The sequence below is a fragment of the Schistocerca gregaria genome, chromosome 1, assembly GCF_023897955.1.
Source record: "Schistocerca gregaria isolate iqSchGreg1 chromosome 1, iqSchGreg1.2, whole genome shotgun sequence".
NCBI lineage: Eukaryota > Metazoa > Arthropoda > Insecta > Orthoptera > Acrididae > Schistocerca > Schistocerca gregaria.
Genome location: NC_064920.1, coordinates 729145031 through 729171381, shown reverse-complemented (window position 1 = coordinate 729171381; position 26351 = coordinate 729145031). Strand labels below are relative to the sequence as shown.

At 42.6% G+C, this 26351-nt stretch overlaps 1 protein-coding gene across 3 annotated transcripts in view; it reads right to left on the bottom strand.

Moving 5' to 3' along the window:
* Positions 1-26351, bottom strand: part of LOC126266997 (uncharacterized) — a 75810-nt gene that overhangs the window by 39439 nt on the left and 10020 nt on the right. For all 3 annotated transcript variants that reach the window (XM_049971761.1, XM_049971751.1, XM_049971769.1), the window contains one exon: positions 4681-4838. In XM_049971761.1, the coding sequence (XP_049827718.1) occupies positions 4681-4838 (158 nt within the window). The remainder of the gene's footprint in view (positions 1-4680; positions 4839-26351) is intronic.

Sequence of the window (26351 nt, the reverse complement as noted above, 5' to 3'; positions counted from 1 at the left end):
ATGAATACAAATTTCATGCAAAAACAAAACAAAACATTTGTTTGTATATGCCAGAATTAAGGACAATAAGTTTTTCACGACTTTTTCAAATGATATAAAATATTAGCAAGATTATCTGCAAAGACAGGAAACTGTAACTGCCAGAGCCTTGTGGGGAGTTACAATGATAAAACACAATGTACTGCCAGACTTACAAATTACCGAAGAATGGCCTTCTGTAAATTTAAGATGTAAACAATACAAATTAAGAAATAACATCATGCCTAGAGAAGGTTATTGAAAAATATTGTCTCTCACAGACGGCAGATTTGTAAAATTCTGCTAAACCCATCTATGTATTTGTAACAAAACATTTTATTCAATACTACTGGCCAAATTTACTTACTTAGTCATCTTATAATGAACATTCACACATGTTTGTATGCCTATAGCATTAACAGATCTTGTCTCACGTCATAAAAGAAACAGGACATTGAGTACTCCAAGAGCACTGGAATTTCGTAAACCATACTAAAATACATAATTTGGCTTAAAGTGGACATTTGTATGTCCAGATTCACACTAAAGTAGGCCCCTTTCTGGTATTATGCTTTTCAGTGCGGTTCGGGATGCCAAATTTCGTGGAATATCAATATTATTATCTCATATTTAGTTCTTTATTATGGCATTATACCCTATGTGCCAACAGATGAAAACATGCACATGAAATTCTGTTAACAGTTGAAACTAGCCAGTAATGTGGAATGAAACATTGTTTCAAATAAATTGTCTGCCTCTGCAGAAAAGATTAATAAAAGCGAAATTTCTTTAGCAAACCAACAAAAATAACTTCATTGTCCTGCAAGATGATTAACGCTGGATTGCCAATAATATGGAAATAATATAAAATATAAAAACCGAAACCAACAACATATTTTAGTTGTCCGTAATTATGTGAATATATTTTAATCCACTTGATACCTCCTAGCCACAGAAATCTCTTGTTTTATTTTGACCCACAGATATCTCGTTTTATTTTGACGTGAGAGCTGTAAATGAAGAGGAAACAGCAAAATCACGGGGTGTAAACACAGGTTACATGGAGACGCTAGTATCTGGCTGCTTGCTGCTACTGCTTATACAGCTACACTTCAAGTAGCCAGAAGCTCGAGGAGGCGCTGTTCATACGCAACTCTGTGAATGCTTGTGAGTCTGCTGGTATTTGATCAAATGAAGCTAGCTACTGTAACAGTTGTGATGTCACACTCATTGAAAGCAGTTTCTTGTTATGAAGGATTGCATAGTCCTCATCCTAAAGCCTTTGACACATTTTACTCTCTGCATACTTGTGTGTGCACCGCGTTTTGTTGTAAATGGCGCATTTTCTTTGCAATCTTAGGTTTCATTTTGGTGTTTCTCTCTCTTTTATGTTTTATTGCTACAGTATTATTCTGTACTAGTGGGATAAAGTGAAATCCTTTGTTAGAGTAACAGTTCTTATCAGACAAAATTACAAAAAATTTAACCAAAAACTGAAACAATGAAAAATTTCCATTATTTTAACAACATCCTGGATTTTCCCTGGTTTTTTCATAGATTTCCTGGCTGTCCCAGGTCATATACATGCGGAGCATGTAGACACTTTGACAAAATGTGCCACAAAACTTGAAGCAATGACTGCAGGATCAGTACAGATGTCGCTATTGAAGGAGATGCCAGGAATTACTGTGGATGGTGGGTGGCCACATATGTGGTGTTTAGCGCATACTCGGGACCATGGAATGTAGGCTCTCACAGATAATACATAATAAAAACTGTGTCTTTGCTCAAAGTCTCCTGAATGCTATTAAATGCTGTGCAGAATAATCGCATTTGTGGCCTTGGAGAGCCTTTTAATGCTCTCCGATATCCACAGCTATTTCTTCAGACCACCATGGCACAGGTTTCCTGCGAGAATGGCTTGAAGAATAGGGTATAGTAGCTTCTGAAGCATGTATAATTGTGGTAATAGTATCTTGTACCACTCCTTTGATATCATCATGGTGCATGTTCCATTGATCCGTGATCTGGGAAAGAGAGAGTGATAGGAAAGTGGTTGCTGTCACAGAAGTGGCCATGGATAGACCACTGGATCAATGGTGAAATGCTCAGGCAGCAGACAGTAAGATCTATTATATATGTTTTATTGGCCATACTGAAATGTGTTGTAGCTCCAGTATAAAGCTGGCAGACTTCCAGTTCTGTTCCGTTATTTGGCCCCTGATAGATGTGGTTTGCTGCCCCACAGAGGATTATGGGCTGGAGCAAAGATGGAAGCAGCTGTTCCACCAACTTCACCAGCTCCTGATACAGTATAGATCTGTCTGGAGGTAGACAGTAACACATACTGTTACACTGACAGGAAGACACGAATAGCCACAGCTTCTCAAGCAGAGGTTAGCAGCATGTGCTAACAGTAAGTGTCTGAGACTTCTCTAGATGCCCTCTTAGTGCTACTGCGATTCTTACACTAGGCTTTATAGTTTTCAATAGTAGGGAGTCAGATTCCTAAGAACTGTGGCACCTGAATTACTACACGACTACATAATACGTAGCCATTAGAGTTCCACCCAACAAACATCAGATTGAGATCTGAGAAAGCAGTGAATGGGAAACAGGAGTATAACCTACCTTAATGCTGAGTCATCCTCCACCTGAATTGAGAGCCTTCATTGATATTCAAGGGCTCAAGCTCTGGGGTAGGGGGACTAAGACAACGATACACGATAATTTTATTTACCCTTTAATCTGCCCTCCTTTTCCCTGTATAGTTTCAGTTTCTGTGAGACTTCTCCTGTCTTGATTTCTGGGACAGGAGAACAGGTCTTTTTTATGACTCACAGCCTGTAGCTTCATCAGTCACTCCAGTAACTGGTTGGTGGTAGACTGCTGGTCTGTTTCATCCTGGAAGGAGATACTTTGGCAGGTGTACTCTTCCCTGATCATGCCAGAGGAGAGTGAGGCACCTCTGGCTGCACTGATTGGGTGGTTACCACCAGTGCTGTGCATTATGGGTTTGAGGGAGCTGATGTCCTCTCCCTCAACTGAAAAACTGCCCTTACATGTGTCTAGGGCCAGGAGTGTTCTTCTGAAGCCACACCATTGTGTTAGGTGTGGTTTTGACGCTACACTTAAGAATAAACATTATACGGCACATGTGGAGTCATTCAAACTTTTTCTTAGCATCTTGATAAGAAAGGAAGTCAATAATTTTATATTCCTGGATTTTCTTCTCCCTCTTGAAATTTAACATGTGGGAGAATGAGGTGGTGGAATTCTGGACAGTTTACACATGTAGAGGCTGTTCAGAAGGACTGCTTCATGCACTGTCCTAAGCCCCACAAGTAACCTCATATGTCAAAACGTCTCGTACCTAAAACATCCCAGAAGAGGAGGAAAATATGGCCTTACATGATACTTCCTCAGCTAAAATATTTTCATTAAAGGCTAGGATGAAAGCTCCAATTTATGCCGCATTACCCTTAGGTCCTATCTGGATCCGGCGAACAAAATGGACTCCACACAATTAAGTCAGCATCAAGATCTTCATCCGTTTATAATGTCAGGTCCAGATAGAAAGTGACTCTGGAATCCCGTTCAGCTTACTATGAGGAGAGATGGTAACTGGTGTATCCCCAAGCTTGTCACAGGTCTAACGTCCCTCTCCTTGATTAGCATTCAGTGTTTTGAACAACAAATATCCATTTCTCTTCTTGTATATTGCAGCAACATCTCCAAACCAATCCTCAACATTTTCAATGAAAATCCATGACTTTGTTGTAGCAAACAATTCTGCATCAGTTCTGGAGCTTACCAAGAACTGGGCAGTCTGTCCACCTCCATTTTTCCTTTCCTGACTAACGCCAAGGCATGGCCAAAGATGGAAACGCCATGAGGTTGTAAGCTCCTGCATAAAAATATTGCTTTATATCTGCTGAGACAGCATTGCTGGCACACATATGGATGTGTGTCATTTGTTTCATCGAAGGTCATCCACCCTGATGCCACTCACTCTGACTGGAGGCTCTCCCCATGGGCACCACCCTGCCATAGCACAGGCTACCTGGAACAGTAGCCATTGCCGATAGTCCCAGCACCCCAGAATGGCCAGGCACTTACTCCTCACATACATGGGGATATTACAGCTCTGGCATCAACAGTGTAATCCCTGCATTATCAGGGAGCTACAACTGTAAGGATACATGATGACCACCCGCCTGCCCAAAACAGATCAGCTACAATAGTGGACTGAATGTAAATACAAATCCATTCTAATAGTAGGCGCAGAGATCACAGAGCATGATGGGCGGATTGTCAATGTAAAAGCATCATTAGGTATAAGACCCCTTTTATTCACCTCTTATGACAGGCAAGGAATAACTACAGATCGATTCTAGTCCTTGACACAGCAGGACTGACTACACATTCTGCAGGATTTATTACCTCATACACTACTGAAAACACAAATAGATGATCAGTACTGCTGAGTTACACAAAATAACAATTGAAAAACTATTAGTTTTTTGTTCATCACAAAACAGACCGAAATGCACAAATAATTACAAAGAAGTGGGAGAGGTCAGCACCTTAAACATGAAAATAACCAATTTGAGATTTATGCAAATCAGTATTAGCCGAATACACAATGAAAACCCATCTTACCTCCTCAAGTACTTTCAATGGCACGCCAGCCAACAATGAAACAAAGAGTTTATTGCTGACCGGTTGTTTCAAAGTCTTTTTTATGTCCATCAATGCTGCATCCAAGTAAATTGGTTTCATTGCGAGAAATATAACATCAGAGTTTTCCACAACACAACCTGGAAATGATTGAAATACTTGTCAGGATCAAATTTTTCTTGGAGAAAAAAAAATTCTATATCTTACAGGAATGTAAAATGTTCATAGCCATAATTGTCATGTATTACCTACAATCTCCAAAAATCAAGCCTGGATAGTTGAAGGGCATAAATTTTGATCAAAGAACAGATACTTAAAATTTTATGTTGTTATCAAACAAAATGACACAAACATTTCAACACTGTTTAATTCAGTCAATCTATGTTTTTCTTATCACATATATCAAAATAATATGATTTTAAAAAATGAAGTTGTAAGGAAACAGCACTCCTATTAAAAGGATGAAGACAACAACTGGTAATTACATCACAGCAAAGATTTGACAGGAAAATGACAACAAATGAAACTAATGGAATGGAATCAGGAAATTTCTATGGCACAAAATAATAATTTTTACGCCTTTTGAACCTCATAGCTCATCACAATGTCATTTATAACATAACTCCAGGTGTGTTCCCTCTGAACATTAATCACTGGAATGCAATATTTATAGTAACAACGCTTTTTTCACATGATTTAATTGTCTAGAATGAATTACCATCTGAAAAAAGCTGCACAAATATACAGGCAAATCTTGAAAAGTTTTCAAAGATATGTAAAACTAGACAACCAGCTTTAAATACTCAAAATACAAAATTGTTCACACCATAAAGCACAAAAACACAGTGTCCTATGATTACAATACCAATGACTAACAAATAGAATCAGTCAACTCATGCAAGTATTTGGCTGTAAAAATGTTCACGAATATGAAATGGAAAGAGCTCGTGGGCTCAGTTGTAGGTAAATCAAGTGGCAAACTGATTTATACGAGAATACTGCACAGAGGCACTTAAGTAACCATTCTTCCAGTGCTCCATATGCAAATCGAATGGGAAGAAACCCTACTACAGTACAATAGGAGTACCCTCCACCACACACTTCATAGTGGTTTGCGCAGTATGTTTGTAGATGTTGACATTGCTATTTTCTGTGTACATATTTTTTAAGCGATGTAAGGGAAAAATGTAGCCAGTGTAAAGAAAGAGATGGTTTGTAATATACTTTTGCATCCTGTTGTAGCGATGCAAAGGAGCACCGAATTTGTTATAAAAGTCAGTAAATTACTCAACGGACATTATTTTTCAGTACAGGTATTTTGTTCATTTCAAGCAAGTGTCAATTCTTGATGTCATCGTACAGACACAAGTTGACTGTGATCTTGACCCGTTATAGCAAACTAATAATTTCTCTCAGGCTATAAAATTTTATGGATTATGAGATACAAGTTCTTGAAGTTTATTCAGAATCAGAAATGTTTGATTAATAATTATATGCCATAATTTATTTGTTTAATATAAAGGTGTTTTGAATTTTGTATGCATAAAAAAAGTGAATTTATGTGCAGCTTTTACTCTGAAAAGAGTTATCACTTAGAGTGCTAAAAGTGCATGTGTACAGTTCACTGATCTATGTGGTGAATTTTATTTTGTAATCTTTACCCAAATGGAGAGTAAATCCAGTTTCATTTAAACTTTACGTGAGATAGACACATCACGTTATTACAGAAGAGTCGTTCAGCCCATTCGGGAAAACTAAAACCTGCATGCTCGATTTGAAACAGTAGTTTCAAATGCAATTGGACTTAATGCACGAAGTTGGAAATTAATTTTGAGTTAAGTGCTGATTTTGAAAAAAAAAAAATGAACTAAGAGTTTATTCAAAATATCGAGGTCCAGTTTTAATTGAGACATGCATCACCTTGTTGATTACATTGCCTAGCAACACTGTACAGCAGCTTAATTAATTCATTAGAATGATTTGTGACATATTAAGCCCCATAACACACACAAAATGTTACATGAAGTTTGCTGACTGTATGAGTGTATGAGAGTGTTTTTCTTTCCATAAATGCCTATAAACCGGCAGCTTCAGAAGTTAAATTATTAACTGTTGTGTAGCTTCATTGATTGTCCTACACCACTACAGAACTTTTATCATGTCTCTTCACAAGAGATGTCAAGAAGCCAGGATAAACAAGAAGAAGAAAAAGACTAAAGAAGAGGCACCATCGGTATACTGTCCTAGAATTAGTTCAAATGAATGGAACTTACACCAAATATGTCTACTAGGGGTAAAGAACATATATACAAAAGGGCAGCATCTATGGTGACAGGTTTGTATGACCTGTGGGAGGGTCACAGAGATGCCGTAAAACCTGAATTGGCAGATGTTTAAAAATGGATGCCAGCTATCCCACAATGGTTAACAAAGTTTTGAGAACCAGAATTAAATGGGGTGTCTTTGACTATCATTTCCAATATGGATCAAGACAAGATGATAGTAACTGCCATATGCATGCAGACTTTTAAGGATTTAAGGAATCATCTTCATGTGTTCCATGCACTAATCGAATGGGAAGAAACCCTAACATGGTAACCTCCACCACACACTCTATAGTGATTTTGTCATATGTATTTAGATGTTTATACTGCTATTTTTTGTGAAAATTTTGTTTAAGTGACGCAAGGGCTGAATGGATGAACAATGGCGCATTTAAGGGACCAAACTACTAAGTCACTGGTCGCTCCATCGTGGGTTTGTCAAATCAATAAAATACTTCTAAACTGAAGAAGGTGGACAGGTAAAATGACCATTAGCATGTTCATTGAGGTTAGAAAATGTAGAAGGCAATAATAAAAACAGCTGTAAAGGACAGGTAAAACCTGTAATGTGGGAATATTAAGTTGACCAAAAACAGCCGAAAGCTTCCCAAGACATGTCATGAGGTGAGAGCCACACTTGCGCATCTGACTGGCAGCCCCAGTCATTATATAAAACTGATCAAAAATAATACAAGTAAATAAGATAATGTCCTTATATCACATTGCCTGACACAAAGGTGAAGAATCCAGGAGAGGAGGAGTAGGAGGAAACTAAATGAAACTTCACAGGTTGATATGGCAGGTGATGCTACTTCAACGATTACAAAATGGAGTCAAATTTACAAAAAACTTGACAGTATCAGTCTGCATACAGTATGACATTGCACCCCCTTTGACTTGAATGCATATACTAATTTAGTTGGGAAGAATGTCTTAAGTTTGTTTCATCCTCTCTTGAGGCAAACTGGCCCACAACTGTTTTAGTAGGTCCTTAATATACTGTATAATGGCAACAGAACAGAACTGATGTCTGAGCCGGTCTCTCGTGTTCTACTAGGGACAGATCTGGGTACCTTGCTGGCCATGGGAGTACCTCAACTTTGAGCAGACAGTTCATAGAGAGACGCCTCATGGGGACAAGCATTGTCCTGTTGAAAAACGAGCCCCGTGATAAAGTCATTTGAGAGAACACTCGAGGATGAAGGATGTCCGAGACATGCCATTACACTATCAGAGTTCCCTCAACTATTAACATCTCTGACGCGGAGTCACATCCAATGAAACCAGGATTAACACACTGCTGTGCTTCTCCATAACATTGGAAGACTAGGATCTCTCCCCAGTTCACTCACCGACAACGGTCATCCAGTGTAGTGCAGAACTGCATTTACTTTTCAGCACAAAGCAATGCCATTCATAAACATTCCACTCTTTCCAGTCACGGCACCACTCCAAATACAGACTTTTGTGTCTCACGTTAATGCTAGCCTAGACATAGGGTGGTAATTTTCTAGTCAGGTTGCTGCTAATCTCCAACCAATGATGCAGGATGACACAGAATTTTGCAAGGAGTCTATTACTTGTTCTCAAGTGGAGAGCACAGACTTGAAGGTTTTACAGTGAGCTCGGTGCATATTACAGTGATCCTCACTTGTGGTAGTATGACTTGATGGACGAGGACCTTGACTAAGGATATGCCTGCTGTCACATCCTCATGCAGTCCACCATCGAGCCACTATTAATAAGTCTAGACACTGCACAACTTGACTGGCCAGCTAGTAGATACTTACAATGAAGCTCCTTTCAGTCTCTATCGGGTATGTTAACAATGTCTCACACTAATAAGTTGAATCTCCGTCTCCATCACAACGGTCCCTTATATACCCTCCCAGGCCTACTAATAATACTAAAAGTGTATGACACTAATGCACTCTGGTGGCCAATCTACCTGTCTCACAGAATTGCAACTGTAATGATTTCCCACTCACTATGAACTGTAGTTTACAACTCCCATTTCTGTTATAACATACCATTACTGTTACGCACTGTTTCTGATGTTTGTGCCTATGATATGCCTTCTTGTTTTTGGCAACTAATGTTTTTGAAAGAAACATCATGTAAAAAAAGACCAGTTTCATCAGCACTGCACAAGGCATCACAGTTAGATCTTCTTCCTCTATTATCACCTTTTCCCAGTGACAGTCAGCTGCCGCTTGCCACGTCATTTTTTCCAGTTTGACAGCCAACCTTTACTTGCTGCATACAAGTTACTGGCACCAACTTCTTTGTTAAATGCAGCTGCTTTTTCCTTTATTATCAGGTCACTGGAATTCCTTTGCTGTGTTTTATAAACCATCTGTAAAGAGGAACATCCAGTCCTTCATTCTCACTCTACCGCATAGCCTTCCATTATGCCAACTCACTCTCCATCTGGGTTGCCTACTATCACATATCATCATTCTTCTTTTTGATGTCGTATACAGTTACTTGTCCAGAAATGTACTGAGCAGCAGTGGCTTTGTGCTACAAACCTTCGTTCAACTTATCTAAAATTGCAGGTTTCTGCTTGAGATCTAGCAAAATGTGTTTCCTTTCAGAAGCCATGCTACTGAACTGCAAAGAAAGGAACAATTTCAAATATATATAGCACTGTTTAACATTGTAATTAACTAACCACACTGTTGCATGCCATCATTCGTGGTTGTGCATGTCATTGAAGCTAGAGTCACTAGAGGCGATGTGTGTGGGCCAGATTACTGAGAGGACAGTCTACTTAGTGTTGGATTAGTGAGAGTTTAGCATAACAAGATGAACAAAACTGAATAATAGAAAATTGTAGTTTCCGAGCAGACTTTACCTCATCAGACAATATCACAAAGAAACAGAAGAACACAGGAAGATGTAGAGTCTTTTACAGCAGTTAGCTACGTAGTTTTGTTTTAGGGCGCAAAAACAAATGGGGTCAAATGTACCCATGTCAGAACTATAGAACACGGAAAAAAGAAAGAGAGTTAAAAGTGACTACACGTTAAGCCCAATCAACAGAAGGAAAGACAGCTAAAACCAGCGACTTGAAATAGGGTTGACAGCTCACACATCATTTGCTCAACCAGCCAATAACTCCAACAGCAAATAAATGAGACCATCAGTAGTAAAAAAGTAGGCATTCCATCAGGAGAATGATGAACCATCAAAGATTGAGGGCAATGAGCACAAAGTGGTGGGGGAGCACCACTTAACAAATGGTGATAGATAGTGCCCAATACGCAATTCTAGCTAAAATGATCTCCTAACGGCAAGAGGCCAGAGAGTAGTTCGTCCAAGCCACTGGGAGAAGCTCCATTCCCCCGGATCTTGTTCCCATGAACGGAGGATGAGTGGTGATGCCAAAGTGACACCACCTGCTGACAGCCGACAACAAAGAGATTATTGGAGGGAATGGAAGAACTAGCAGGCCGAGGTACAAGAACTGCATCCTTGGCAGCAGCGTCAGCGGCCTCATTTCCTGTCAGACCTATGTGACCAGGAAGCCACATAAACATCACAGGGGCTCAATCAGGCATCAGCAAGTGACGGCTTTCCTGGGTCTGTTGCACCAAGGGATGTACAGTGCATGGCACACGAAGGGTCTGAGAGAGTTGGAGCGGATGACATAACTGAAAAGCCTGTATCTGGATGTACTGCATTGGCCTGATACAGAATGAAGAGCTCTGCTGTAAATACTGGGTAGTGTTCTGGAAGCAGATACCAAAAATTGTAAGTGCCAATGACGAAGGCACACCCAACAATGTGTTCACTGGCAGTCCGAGAGCCGTCAATGTACACGAATGTACTATCACAAAGTTTCGTGCGATGGTCGGTAAACTTATGGTGATAGAGCAAGGCTGGAGTAGTGTCCTTAGGAAGAGAATGCAGGCCAAAGTGAAAATGGGCCCCACACAAAACCATGGTGGTGAAGGATTCACATGGTATTGGGAAAGTGGCAGGTAGCATCAAGTTAAGCTGCCAGAGCAAGAGCCGAAAGCAAACTCCAGGAAGTAACAGAAGAGTGATGTGCCCAATACTGGTGATCAAAGAAGTCATCGAAAAAGGAGGCATAGGATGGGTGGCCAGGAACGGCAGACAAAAGGCATGCATACAAGAGAAAGTCACAGCAGTATGACAGTGGTAGTTCAGCAGCTTCTGCATACAGACTCTCAACCGGGATAGTGTAAAAGGCTCCAGTGGCCAAATGGATGTCACAATGGTAGTTAGTATAGAGGCGGCGTAAGAGGGACAGGACATGCACATGCATAAACAAAACACCCATAGTCTAATTTCGAACGGACGAGGGACTGGTGGAAGCGTAGGAGGGTGGTCCAATCTGCTCCCCAGAAAGTACTGCTGAGGACATGTAGGGCGCTGAGGGATTGTGTACTGTGGGCAGCCAGGTAAGACACAGAGGAAGACCAAGAAAGTTTCCTATCGAGCATGAGCCCCAGGAATTTCATAGTTTCAACAAACAAAAGAGCAACAGGCGCAAGATGTAAAGATGGTGGAAGAAACCAATTGCACCACCAGAAAGTCATACAAATGGTTTTGTCAGTGGAAAAACAAAAGCAATTTTCTTTGCTCCTTGAGTAAAGACGATCAAGACCTCACTGAAGACACCGCTCTTTAAGACAAGTTCGTGGAGAACTGCAATAGATCACAAAATCATCAACGAAAAAGGAGCCAGAGATGACACGTGGGAGACAGGCCATAATAGGGTTTATGACAATAGCAAAGAGGATGATGCTCAGGATGGAACCCTGAGGCACATTGTTTTCCACGATAAAGGTGTCCGACAAGGCAGAATCCACACATAACTTGCAAGTCTTTTAAAAATTCCTGAAGGAAATGGGGCATGTGGCCAAGCAAGCCCCACATGTAGAAAGTACGGAGGATACCAATCCTCCAACAGGTGTCAGAGGTTTTTTCCAAATCGAAAAATATGGTCCCAGTATGGTATTTAAACAGAAAACCAATTATGAGATGAGTTGGCAAAGTGACGAGATGGTCAACAGAAGAACAGGAAGCTCAAAATCCACATTGTGCAGTGGTTAGTAAATCACAAAACTTGAGCCACTACACCAGCTGGCCACCATACCATCACCTTGTATTACTTGGCTTACGTATGGGTATGACAGTGGCTTCACGCCAGTGTATGGGAAATGTGCCCTCTGCCCAGATGCGATTGTACATATCAAGGAGAACGTGCTTGCCTGAAAGAGAAAGGTTCTGTAATATCTGAATGCCATGGGGCAGAGGATCAGAATGATGTGAGAGCATGATCTACCCCCCACATAGTAAAGGCAGCATTGTAGCACTCACGATTCTAAGAAGAGAAGGTTATCACCTGAGCTGCCTCTACTCATTTCTGATAGAGCAAGGCAGGGTGTTAGTGGATGGAGCTCAAAATCTTCACAATATAGCAGCCCCAGGTGTTGGAGATAGCATAAGAGCCCACACTATGACATCATCTGCTATGGTCAGACCCGAAACTGGAAAATGGACCTTGGTCCCAAAGATCTGTCAGAGGTGACCCACACAACAGAAGAGCGAGTGGAACTGTTAAAATAACTAGTGTAATAAATCCAATTAGCCTTTTTTGCTATCCCTAAGAATGCGACAACACTGTGCACGCACCTGTTTTATAACAAATGTAGTTTGCCATCATAGGAAGAGCACATCTCCATGCGAGAATTGTGTCGCAGCATGCCTCTGTCCACCAATGGACCAGGACATGGCACAGCAAGGAGGAAGTGCAAGGGTTGGAATTTTCTGCAGTGCTACGGGTAATGTGTGTGAGATATTCTACCTGGTCATCACAACTGGGGAAATGTTGTTCATCGAAGGTCGCCAGGGAGGAGTAAAGCCTCCAATCGGACTTGGAAAGTTGCTCCAGTCAGCCTTAGAAAGCTGCCATTTGGGTGTGCATGTAGGTGGAGTAGGAGTCAGCAAACGGATAGACTCAAGAAATGGCCACTCGAGTACATGTTGGAGAGAACAGACCACTCGAGATGATGGGCAAGCTGGGAAGTGCAGAAGGAGAGGTCCAAATGGCAATAGGTGTGCGTGGAGCCTGAAAAGGATGTGGGTACTCCCATGTTAAGGCAGATGAGGTTAAGTTGATTGAGAAGGTCAGCCAAGAGGGCACCTCTTGGACAGGTTCTGAGAGAACTCCAAAGGGGACGATGTGCAAAAAAGTCATCGAGCAGCAGAAAAAGATGAGGGAGTTGCCCAGTAAGCTGGAGGAAGTCTGCCCTGGTGACACCGAATCACAGTGAGATGTAAACAGTACAAATAGAAAAGGTCAAATGACGAAGGAAAATGCATGCTGCAACAGTTTGAAGCTGTGCAATGAGGGACATGAGTTGACTAGGAATGTTATCCTGGATGAGCAGCATGACTGCCCCATAAGATGGAATGCCAGGCTCGGTGGAAGGTCAAAGCAGACTGGGAAGAAATGTGAGAGTTCAACGTCGTTGTGAGGATGCAATTTTGTTTCCTGGAGGCAGGGCACAAGCGGACGCTGCATTTCAAAGAGCAGCTGTAGGTACTCTTTGTTGGATCAAAGGCTGCGAACGTTCAATTAGAGGAGAGACATGATATAGGAATGGGGAGGAGGGAAAAAATGAAAAGGGTGTCACCTCAGTGCCTGCCAAGTACCAGCCTTCAAAGACTCACTACTACAGGGCTCAGAGGCTGGAAGTTCCTGCTGCATAGATCTAAAGAGGCACTGAATTCTTCTTCTGTCAGTCTGTGGAGTCCAGGGCAGAAAAATGGTTGGCAGTGCACACTGGCGACACGGAGGTCGGCCGGGTGAGGGTATCAAATGGCAACAACGTCAAAGAGGGTCTCCAACTCGGCAAAGGAGAAGACTGTTTCCCTTTGTTTGATTCCTTAAAGCTTTTCTGGTTGGTAGAGGAAGACTCAGACATTTGTTGGCTGGAGGGACTAAGAAGTCTTCACAGGAGTATTCCTTCTGCCCTTTTCGCCCTGCTGGTTCTGCAGCAGCTGATTTCACCCCGTAAGGTGAAAGTTTGGTGGCTTGTTGCACAGCTGGAGGAGGAGATGGGGATGCTACTGTGACACTGGGCGATTTTACAACCATAGTGCTGAATTTGAAAATGCATGTACACATTTCCATGTCCTTCATGTAGCAAGAACAGTACTGTAAGTGCCGGATGGTAGAATGCAGGGTTCCAAGGTGGAAAATCACCCTCCACACGTCACACATTTGTCCAGGTGTTGACAGAACATTTGAGTGTGGTTTTGAAAGTATGGTCAGACTGTGATAAATTCAGAGCCTCCTTTGATCTTTGATGGAAGCACCACTCTATAAAAAGTGAGAAAAAGAGTATGTGGACACTAAGGATGCATCTACCTTTTCCATCACCAGATTGACTGCAATGGCACCCTGATCAGAGAGGTACATTTGGATTTCTGCCTCAGTCAGACCATTGAGCAGCCTAGTGTAAATAACACCACGGGAAGAATTCAGCATTTGATGAGCCTCGACATGAACAGGACAGCTATGGAAGAGCTAAGCTACAAGCTGCTGTTGTACTTAAGAATCAGACGTAATCTCCAAAAGCAAATTGCCATTGTGTAAGCGAGAGCAGGATTTCACAAGTCCAGAAATTGCACCAACACCTTCCTGAATAATAAATGGATTTACCATGCCAAAAGAACTGACTGCCTTCAGTACGTGAAAGCACGAGGAACCATGGTGCAGCTGGGAGGGCCTTTGAATCATTAGCCACATTCCGTTCATGTTTAGTAGATGTTGACTGTGCAGAAGAAGACTCCATTGCGAGAATATCCCCCACGATGGCCAGTGTCTCTGATGCACACACCTCCTACCTAGGGCCCCCCCTCAGAGAAGGGCACACTTGCCTTCACACCTCAAGTCACACTTACCGAATACCTGACAGAGGGACCAATTGGCAATATGGGAAGGTAGCTGCCCAGGCAATCACCCCTCCCTCAGCCTGTCCTGTACAGGGGGTACGTGCAAAATAGAGCTGTCGAACCAAGGCTGGGAATTATGCATTACCCAGTCACCCATTACACATCACACATGTGGGCCGTCCTTCAGAAGCGCACAAGGAGGAAGAAGAAAAAGAGGAATCTCAAACAACAAAGTAGAAGCAAGATAGGAGAAGCAGAACAAAAAAAGGAACGAACAACGGTTGAGAGAGTGTTCTGACATCGGCTACTGAAACTGCAGAACACGTTCCCAAAAATATCCTAGACAGATTCCCCAAGGAAGGGGAAAAAGAACAGTAAGAGGATGGACATGCAGCACAGAAGTGAAAAGATGCTGCAAAGGCTGGGGTCCTGTGGTAGCCAAGCATGAACCAGCTGAAGAGAGGTGAGCCCTCTGGGGAGTCGCTTGTTAGTGGTAGCTACAGTATAGCATGCTTTTCATAATTCTGCAAGTTGTTGGGACAGAGTCTTCCATAATTCAGGACCTGGCATCTCTCATTCTAAGAGGTACTTTTTGGTAGCATCCTTGGCATGATCTGCAAGTTTGTTCAATGTACCTGCAAATGGGTGAAAAACTTAAAGTTTTATACAATAACACAAAACCTCAGTGACTAACATTTAAAAATTTAAGAATCATTGAGCTTCCCTTCCTTCCTTCCTTCCTTCCTTCCTTCCTTCCTTTTTCTTTCTTTCTTTCTTTCGGAAATAAAGAAGAGCAATGGCTAGGAAAGATTATCAAGACCTACAAATGTTTTAACATGAACTGAAAATGCCCAATGTTATGGCATTAGCCCAAGCAGGCCACAGAAGCCATACAGGTAGCTTACCAGTTACGGAATTCCAGTGGCCAGCCCTCTAATATTGCTACCTCGGAATCCTTCACTCTGCAGGCTGCTTAATGATAGGCTAGGTTGTGCTACACCATCATGTGGGTCAGTAATTTTCAGGCATACATGACAGTAATTCCACCTGGACGAGTATACCTGGGGATTCAATCCACCCAAAGATCACTTACATTGGAGACTTGTGTCCACAGCCCATAGTCTAGTGGCTAGCGTTGCTGTCTCTGGATTACAGGGTCCAAGATTCAGGATTTTTCTGCCTGGGGACTGGGTGTTTGTGTTGTCCTCTCTTTTCATCGTTGTCGTCATCGTCATCATCCATGACAGTAGCTAGCTTGGACTGTGCAAAAATTGGGGCTTTGTACAGGCACTGAAGACCGTGCAGTTGAGTGCCCCACAAACCAAATATCATCATCATCATCATCATCATCATCATCATCATCATCATCACTGGTGACTTGTCTCATGAGACGACAGCAGACATGTCCTAACATCGGACTGAGATTCTCACATGTCTGCTGCTGGCATTGTGCTACAATTCAATTTCAGTTCTGACTGAATCCAGCCTCCGTTCCAATGCAGTCTCCACATCAGTCATCACAGGCTGCACCTGCTACTATTTGCAGTCATGGGCCTTCTAGTACCCTCTAGCCCGATTCTGAAGTCAAAACTGCCACTCAGGACAAGCCAGAACATAGCACTCCACTGACTCTTGAGATCACGTGTTCAACCCAGGCCAGGCCCAGCCCAGGTAGCCGCCTCCCAGGCTACCAGCAACAATTGCAATTGCCAACTTCTTCACTGCGAGCTGTGTTGTCAAGGCCTACCTCAGCAAGGTCACTCTGCCAACTGCTGCCAGCGTTGCAGTTGATGCAATGCCATCTGGCCACAGCCAGTGTGAATAAAAGCTATTTATCTTCAAAGAGTATTCTCTGGCTCACTGTTGCCATACTACTGTATTACCCATTCTCTGAGGTTACTTGGCATACAGATGGCCGTTATCCTATCCTTGGATGACTACATAGTGGTCAGTAACCCATATCACCACATCTTATGTCAAAAGTGCTGCTGGAAACGAGCAAGTGACATTGCAGGTAATCAGCTTATGACAACACTTCAGTTTAGTGAGTGCAATGCACTATTTTTTCACATTTGTGATTTTGCCATTTGTATTGGTACTGGTATTGTAGGCACAAGCCCTGCAATTTCCAAACCAGTGGTAGAGAAGGTTACCATGGCAGAGGTAGTTCAGACATTGCTAAACCAAACAGATGCAAGCAGACTATGTGCAACCATGCAAGCAGCTAGAAGCATTAATGGAGGACAGGAGGGAAGAATCCTCATCCATTGTGTCAACATCCTTCCCAGAGGCTCCCGTCACTAGTTGGGAAATTAGCCTGTCTGGCATACCAAATTAAACATTCTAGGAAATTTCCTTTGAAGCTGTTTGCAGCATGCTCTATTGGATTTGGTCAAGACCATACACAGTATCACAAGCCTCAGACAGTGCCTAATCCAGCTCTCAAAAGGCAGTTGATGACTCAGAATATTTTGACCTAAGTCCAACTCACTCTTCTCTATAGCTGTGCAATAGTGGCAGAACACTTTATCGTGGCTGACAGTGGTAGTAGTCATCACATAATGCTCTGTCATTGTCCGGGGATTCTTCAGGTATTGTTTGGAGACACCCCTACTTCAGCACTGCTGTTATAGGTAACTGAGTTTACCACCAGTCTTCCTGTGAGGCTTCCCATACTTCTGTAGAACACGTAGAGCAACAGAGAGAGTCCGGGAATGCACATCATGCTCTTTCTTGCTCTGCTCGATTATGTGACTAGCTTTGGCTTTTGCTACTTCAAAGGCTTTGAAATTTTCTGATGTTGAGCTGCACTTAATCTGTTGTGCTACACACTTCATGCCAACTGCTGAGCAGCATGCATCAATTCACGAAGGTACACGCTTGCTCCTTAAATAATGAGATGACTTCGAGATGGATAAGTTGGCAGCATGGTGGATCACACATGTGATGTGATGTGATCCACACACCCCTGGGCACTGCCTCGGTGTTCAAACACAACCAGTCAGGCGAACAGCATCCATTTAACTATGCTGAAAATCCATCTTGGTGGCTTCCTTTCAAATATTACTCCATCTGTTAGGTGGATCTGGAGTGAAAAGGGTCACACAAATAAGGTTAATAGTACCCTCGCACTGAGTAGAAGCTGTGGGCATGCAGAGCAAAATGAAATATCTACGGCTGACGATGACCCAACAGCAGCATTGAAATGAGTGGGATTGCCTGCGATGAGGATGCACAGCTCCTGAGACATCATGAGGCTCTCTAAAACACCATTCCTGGGTCAAACAGAGTTTGAGCCCCATAATACACTGTGGGCAATGAAGTCTCTAAGTAGGTGAAATGTTCGAGGGAGTGTTCCATAAGCTCTCCGAAAACCTCAATATACCACACCCTGTGGTGGTAAATACAGATAACAGATGGTAATCTGTTGACCTACATGAACTTCAATTGCAACAACTGCTTACAGGTCAGTAATCAGGGACAGAGCAAATTGGTCCTTTCCCCAGTCAAGTCATCCTACATAGTAGGGTATAGCCCCACAGCATAGGGGTGTCAGCAAGTTTCAACTGTGTTTCTTGTAAGCACAAACGTAGGGGATGTTCCTGTGCTTGGAGTTTCAGTTCCTAAACAAGCACCCTGAATGCACTGATGTTTCACTTTAGTATGGGAGCCATTTTATCAGCGAGATTTTTCTTTCAGCCTATCTCTCCATCGGAACAGAGATTCTGCAGTGGGTGGAGGCTTTGCCTGGGGCACCCATCTAGCCTCCAGACTGACATCCCATTCTACTGTCTCTGAGGGAGAATCATTAGAACTGAAACTTCCTGGCAGATTAAAACTGTGTGCTGGACCGAGACTTGAACTCTGGACCTTTGCCTTTCGCGGGCAAGTGCTCTACCACCTACCCAAGCACGAAACAGCCCCTTGGCTGTGTCTAAGCCATGTCTCCGCAGTATCCTTTCTTTCAGGAGTGCTAGTTCTGCAAGGTTCACAGGAGAGCTTCTGTCAAATTTGGAAGGTAGGAGATGAGGTATTGGCAGAAGTAAAGCTGTGAGGACAGGGCGTGAGTCGTGCTTGGGTAGCTCAGTTGGTACAGTGCTTGCCCGCGAAAGGCAAAGGTGCCGAGCTCGAGTCTTGGTGCAGCACACAGTTTTAATCTGCCAGGAAGTTTCATATCAGCGCACAGTCCGCTGCAGAGTGAAAATCTCATTCTGGATCATTAGAACTGTCATACAGAATGAGATCTACATGGTCTGACAATTAATGATCTGTCTTCCAAGGTTGATTCTTCCCTTTTGGTTTGTTTGTCAGAGGAGCCTTGTGACAAACGTTTATGGCAGTTGTAGTAGCATTCCTGGCCTTTTTACTGAAGTCTGCCTGCCAAGATGCTGGAAGCTCTACAATGCAGCAACCGTGGCCTTTTTTGATGTTCTGGGAGGAGCTATAGGCTTTGCAATAACAGCATTACTGCAACAGTATTTACAGATGCAGTTATTAGTGTTAGCACTATTAAGCTCCATTGCATAGGGACATCGGATTTCTGAACAGGCTTTTTGAGAGCTCAAGTGAAGGAAGTCTGTAAGTGGGAGGCTGTACTGTTTTATAGATTTTTTTGCCTTGTCGTACAGAATACACTCTGTTTTTAGCTCCTGTATCTTCCTTTCTTCAAGGCAGACACTGCAGTCGTAACTCCAGACAAGGTGATCCCCAGAACAATTAATACACTTCTCAGGTGATGAGCACCCATATGAGCACCCTTACAACATTTTCCGCAGGAGGCTTCTCCCTTACAAGCTACAGTTATGTGCCCAAATGCTGGCATTTAAAACAGTGCATTGGGTTGTGTATTAGGCCTCAGTGTAAATGAATGAAACCTGCCTTGATATGTCCTGGAAGCATTATGCAACTGAATGTAAAAGTAAAGGAATATGATTTGATCAGTTTTCCATCTACTCTCTTCATAATAATTTGCACATCAAATACCTTTGCTAAATTTCAAGGTGCTACACATAATGTTCAAGGTGATGTGTAGCTCTGTTTCAAAGGCATATACACCCAAGGCATATAGCTGGGTCCATTTGTTATGACACTTTGTGCAGTGCCATTAGTGCCAAGTTTATTCTCCAGGCTTGTTATGTGTTTGCAGACCGGCATGCAATGGCGACGTTGACAATAGACACATTGACAAGGCATAGTGCTTCAGTGCTGTTGCGGATAGAGCTCACAGCGGAATGGTTCCGCTGGCATGCACTGCCTGTTTATATAGGAAGCGAACGACCTTGGTTACGTAACGCAGCTGATAGGGGACTTAGACTCTGCAGGCACCAGCAGGCGGGTGTTATCCCGTAAGCGCTGTAGGTGCTCTAGCAGCATGCGCGTACGTGTAGCGGTACGCAGCTAAAAATTTTCTATACTGTCTGCCATGATGATTATTTAGCAACAACATGATGTTTTGTGCAATGGCACGGTGGGCGGTTATAGGGGGTGGGTTGGTGGGTCCTACCCATACGCGCGTGCTACTAGAGCACCTACAGCACGCATACGGTATAACGTCAAATTTCAAACTCATTATATTTTAACTTTTTTCACTTAACTGAAACATGCAATTACTAATGAGCAGGTGTCTTATAATTATCAAGCGATTTTTAATTATAACCAAATTATTAACCGGGGAGTGTACACTGCGAACCGGGGGCTCAAGGATGCAACAGTTTGAAAAAATTAATCAAGCATACTGCCGCACTGCCCGCTGGGTGCTTAGCCTGCTGGTTACGCAACCCACTTAGCTCAGTGCCAGGCCGGCGCACCAGCGGACGCGCGCTGCTGGAACACCTACAGCGCTTACGGGATAACGCCCGCCTGCTGGTGCCTGCAGAGTCTAAGTCCCCTATCAGCTGCGTTACGTAACCAAGGTCGTTCGCTTCCTATATAAGCAGGCAGTGCATGCCAGCAGAACCATTCCGCTGTGAGCTCTATCCGCAACAGCACTGAAGCACTATGCCTTGTCAATGTGTCTATTGTCAACGTCGCCATTGCATGCCGGTCTGCAAACACATAACAAGCCTGGAGAATAAACTTGGCACTAATGGCACTGCACAAAGTGTCATAACAAATTGAACCCATTTTTTTCCGTGGATGTCAAGTTAATTTCAGTCTTGATGCTGGCACAGGGAGTACTGGAAGTGGATGCTTCAAACTCATTATATTTTAACTTTTTTTCACTTAACTGAAACATGTAATTACTCATAAGCAGGTGTCTTATTATTATCAAGCGAGTTTTAAGTATAACCAAATTATTAACAATTTAATTTTTCAGAGACTAAGTCCCATACGGCTTTCCATGTATAAGAACTTCAACTTTGCTTCCTTAATATCTGACCGGAGACATTTATTGGTGTCGGTAACTAGATGTCTCAACCAACATTGTCCCATTCCTTAATAACTTTACAGATTTTAAAGTCCCAGTAATTCCCTTTAAAACTTTAGAATGTAAAAACGTAAAGCTTTCTCAAAGCCGCCTCTTTTCTATTAATTATTAAAACATATTCCGCACGTGTTCTGATACTATAAACCGAAGTATTTGAAATAATTCCCAAATCAGGAGGACTGATTACAAGTCCTCTTGTTGGGTTGGGTTTTGTTAGCCACTAGTGAGACTCATTCTGCTGTGCAATGATTTGGACAAGTTTGATGGTTTCATCTTCGTCCCATGAATAGTTAGGTAAATAAGGGTCCACCCAGTCAGAGACCTTCATGACTGAGTAAGCCTTTTACAATGTAAGTGTGGTAGATGTCCCAGAGGTTGCCTGCTAATAACTGTTCTGCCCACAGCAGCCAAGCATCTCATCATTTTTCAGCAATCCTTGAGATGGAGGGCCTTTTTATGTAGAGATTTGTACCATCCTCGCAATCTAGATGATTAAGTCAAGTATCCATTACCATGACACACAATATTCCACTACTGTGCACACTGTGGTCACTGAAGCACGCCCAGAGTTTACAGTTACAGAGGACTTGTGGCACTCACCAGTCCTATCTTAGGATACCCGAGTTTGCCATCCAGTGGCCAGAAAATGAATTCCAAGGTGCATTTCAGAGTGACTTGGAGGGGGGCAGAGGCCACAGGTGGCTTTATCAAAAGTATTGTGGACACAGTAACGACTAGCAACACTTCACCATTCATTAGTGTTTTGCGAGCATTAAAATCTGGGCAGTGAATGGTATATTTTGATGACATAAATGTCTTTGCAAAAGAGATGGAAAAGCATGTCTTAAGCCTAAAAGAAATCTTTAAGCATCTGTACACAGCACATCTAACTTTCAGTGTGGAGAAATGACACTTGTGCTGGAGGAAATGCAGGACTGAGGGCATTTAATTAATTGTGTGGGTGTCCTAAGAGACCCCAGAATAATAAAAGGCACAGGATTTTCCAATACCACATATGGAAAAGGATCTGCAGCTTTTCTAGCATCAGTAAATTTGTATTGGTAGTTTGTACTACAGTTTTCATAAGTTGGATGGCAGCTAATTCATCTATTAAAGAAAGGAGTAAAATTTCGATAGCCAATAGAGTCTGAAGAAGCATTCAGATTACGGATAAGGTATTGGTTTTCCAAATTTATGAGAAGGAATTTGTGCTCTCATGTGACACAAGCAGTTATGTGCTCAGTTGTGTATTGAGCCAAGATCTAAAAGGGGCAGAACATCTGACTGCCTATGCATCACAACATTTGATTTAAACAGACCACAACTGAGAAGAAATTTTGTGTTTCATATATAGTTTAACATACTTTTGTTTTACTTATATGGAGGAAATTTAAACTCCATTAATTTTATGTTGAGGTGATTCATCAATCTGGCAAAAAACACGGAAAGGCAGGTGGCCTCAGTGGAAAGGTAAGAATGGTATGAAAATGTGTCACACCGCTGCAAAGTGGCAGAAAGTGCAAGCTCAGGTGCCAATTGCAAGCTATTTGCAATGCAACCACAATTCATTGTGTACAAGACTGCTGTACTGCTGTGTATGCAAACAAAACTCAGACCTGGCAAAGTATTACCTACTGTGTCGTGGAATGAAGTTTTAAGACAGGGCGTGAGGGTTTGGAGAATCCTGGAATGGCATATACTCAAGCAGTACTGGTGGCAAATATGGAAGAGGATGTGAGGCAATATGTAAAAGCAGTATACAATGCATGCAATGTGCTGAGTTAAGTCACTAACATATTACACAACAGCCATTACAAGAAGCCGATAAACCACTCAAGATGATCAGATTGGACATTTTGGATTCTTTTTGGCAAATCCCAGAGGGAAATCATTGTTAGTTAACAACAGTAAATTACTTCTCGCACAACGTATCCCAAATCAACATGCTGATACAGTTGCGCAAGCAAGGGTCAATTGGTTGTTAAAATCTGAACACCAGGCACGTTGATTACAGACCAAGGTTCTAACTTCGCGTTGAAACTAATAAAACAACTGTATTGTTTACAGCAAATTCGTAAGTTAATAACAAATGTTTTACACCCAAAAGCAAAAGTCAGATCAGAACAGGTACACAGGATGATAGGAAAGATGTCGAGACACTTTACCATAATGATTTGAACACGCTATTACCTTATACATACATGCAGCATACAATTCAAAAACGCATGAAAATAAGGGTCTATGAATGAACTGGTAGATGATCAGAAGATGCCATCACTGTTCAAGACATTGAAACACGGAAAGGGGAAGGACGGTGAATCTGGGCAAAAGTTTGCAAGAACATTACAGACGGTTGGCACCAAGTACAGGAAGCAATATGAAGCCCTTTGAACAACAGGAGTGAAAGGGGCAATGGAATTTTAAGTTGTCTAAATGCCATGTGGGACAATGCATAATGCTGACAATGAGTTATATGCCAAAGGGGAAGGCTACAGAGTTTTGCTCATTATGAGGATCCGTACTAAGCAATGATGACCTCACTGGTAAATGTGAAATTACAACTACTTACATAGACAACAGTCGTCCATGTGGTGCATAGCTGATTCTTTCAGGGCGCACCAGAAGCTTTGCCAGCATTACCAGCACCAGTTCCAAAAAATGGGAGGAGGTAAGAAAGGAAAAACAGAACAACACTTGATAAAGCCACTTCTCCACACATTAACACTCAGAGTCAGGTCAATGTAAAGAAGAGACTAGAAAGAGTGAAGTTACCCTGCTTTTGATAATGTCACTGATCAGATATGATATCATGCTATTGGTGCTGCTGCACGTCTGCACCCATTGAACAGATACTGTATTAAAAAATTTTGGGATTATATTGGGTGCACGTCATGTACCATGGTAGTGAGAATATGTGAAGTGAAAAATGAGGGCTTTTGGTTTTTTTTTATTTATAAGTATATGTATTTTTCCTTCAGGATAACACAAATTCATGGAGCACTGGCGTGGCTATATCACTATATGGCTGCTGACTGACAATCAGACACTGTTGACACATGACAGGTACAGAACTAATTTGGAGACTGATTGGATTTCAGTACAGCAGTATGTCAACAGTTAGGTGGACGATTGATTCTGGTTTCTTGTTAGTGTAGTAATTGAGGGTTTGTTTTTGCTCAGCAACAAACTTCAGATGGCAGGAGATCGTGTTTGTTTCTTTAATGAATATAGTGCAAGTCAAGTAGCACATTTTCTGACTGCGTGGACACATCTGTGGCCACATTTTTATTTTTGGAAGCAGCAAATACACAGGAAACAGGAGTCTTTATAAAGTTGATCATGAAATGAACTGTTATGGAGGGAAGGAGGGAAAGTTTGTTTAATTGTGTGTTGGCTAGACACTTGTATGGATTGATGGCAGCAGAGAAGCTCCATCAGTCGGTGGGGGAGCAGGCAATGGTGTGTCCTTCCATGGTGGTCCAAACTGACAGGGGCACACATGCAATGAAACTTTGGGGGGTTGGGGGACTGGGGGGGGGGGGGGGGGGGGGGGGGGTTAGTGTGCTGATGCCAAGGCACGCCATCAGGCATCCTTGTAGCCAAAGCATACTTTTAAAAAGTAGGAGCACATTGGGTATACCCTGTTTATCACTACTAGCTACAAGCAAGGGTGCACTAAAGGGGCAGAATAGTTACAACCACATGACACTGGTTACTGCTGAACAAAATCCAATGAGACATCTGGGGACCAACTTTATACAGCTTCCTATGGCAATACGAAGGACTATACATTTTGAATTTACACATTCTCTGCCATATCAGCCCACGATCCTTTTTAAATCTTACCAGCAAAAACCTAACCTACCTGAATGATAGCCTTGACACTATCATAATAAATTCCTTCAAAAAGCTAACAGCAGCACACAATGCACACATTAGCCCAGAACAGTCATTACACAATATTCAACAGTATTGCAATGGGTACCAGTATAAGGCCACGGTAATGGGAACCTCGTCCCCTGGAATATTCTTAACCTAGGTTGTCATTTGCACTGCCTATCTCCAGTTCACTGGAGAACTAACTGCCCTACTGATCTCCCAATCCATTAGCTGCCAATCCAATGGCTCGACCACCAGGTGTGATGCAAGTGATTTGCACCAAAAGAGACTATGCTGCGAGTTCCGACTGAATAAGAGGAATAGAGAACAACCTGTACCCATTAAGTGTGGGCGAGTAGAGCTGTAAATACAATAGAATCATTTAATTTTAGTACATTCACCAGTTCAGTACCAGAATTTGGAGGAACAAATTCTTCCCATTGGAGGAGGGGGGGGGGGGGGGGGTATTATGGCACTAGCACATGCGGGCCATGGCATCTGAACAAGAGAGCTGCCAGTTACGTAATTCCTGTGGCAGGTAAAGTAATTCTACTACATCAGTATACTGCACTCTGCAGGCTGCCTTATAATGGGCCAGGTTGCTCCACTCCAACACTTTTCAGGAGTACATGGCAAAGAGTGGGGCTTTCCAGCCCAACACCACCAAGTGGACAAATATATCTGGTTGTCCAGCCAAGCCAAAGATCACTGCACTGGAGACTTGTCTCATTACCTGAAGTTAGACCTGTTACATCATACTGGGCCTCCAACACGTCTACCTCTGGCATCGTGCTACACTTCAACTATGATCCTGACTTACTCCAGCCACAGCTCTAATGCACTCTCCACACCAGCTTGCAGCTTCTGCAAACTTCACCTACTACTGGATCTAGTCATAGGACTGTTAGCACCCACTAGCCAGATGCCGTCAGGTGTCTAACTGGAACCATCCCAGAGGGGCCATTCACCACACATCAGGGCCTAGCATACCATCAACTGCAGAGATGTCCTCGACTGGGGCCATGCAACGCCCTGTTAGCCAACTCCTGGGCAGCTGGCAACACTCACAGTTGTGTCAACTCCCCACA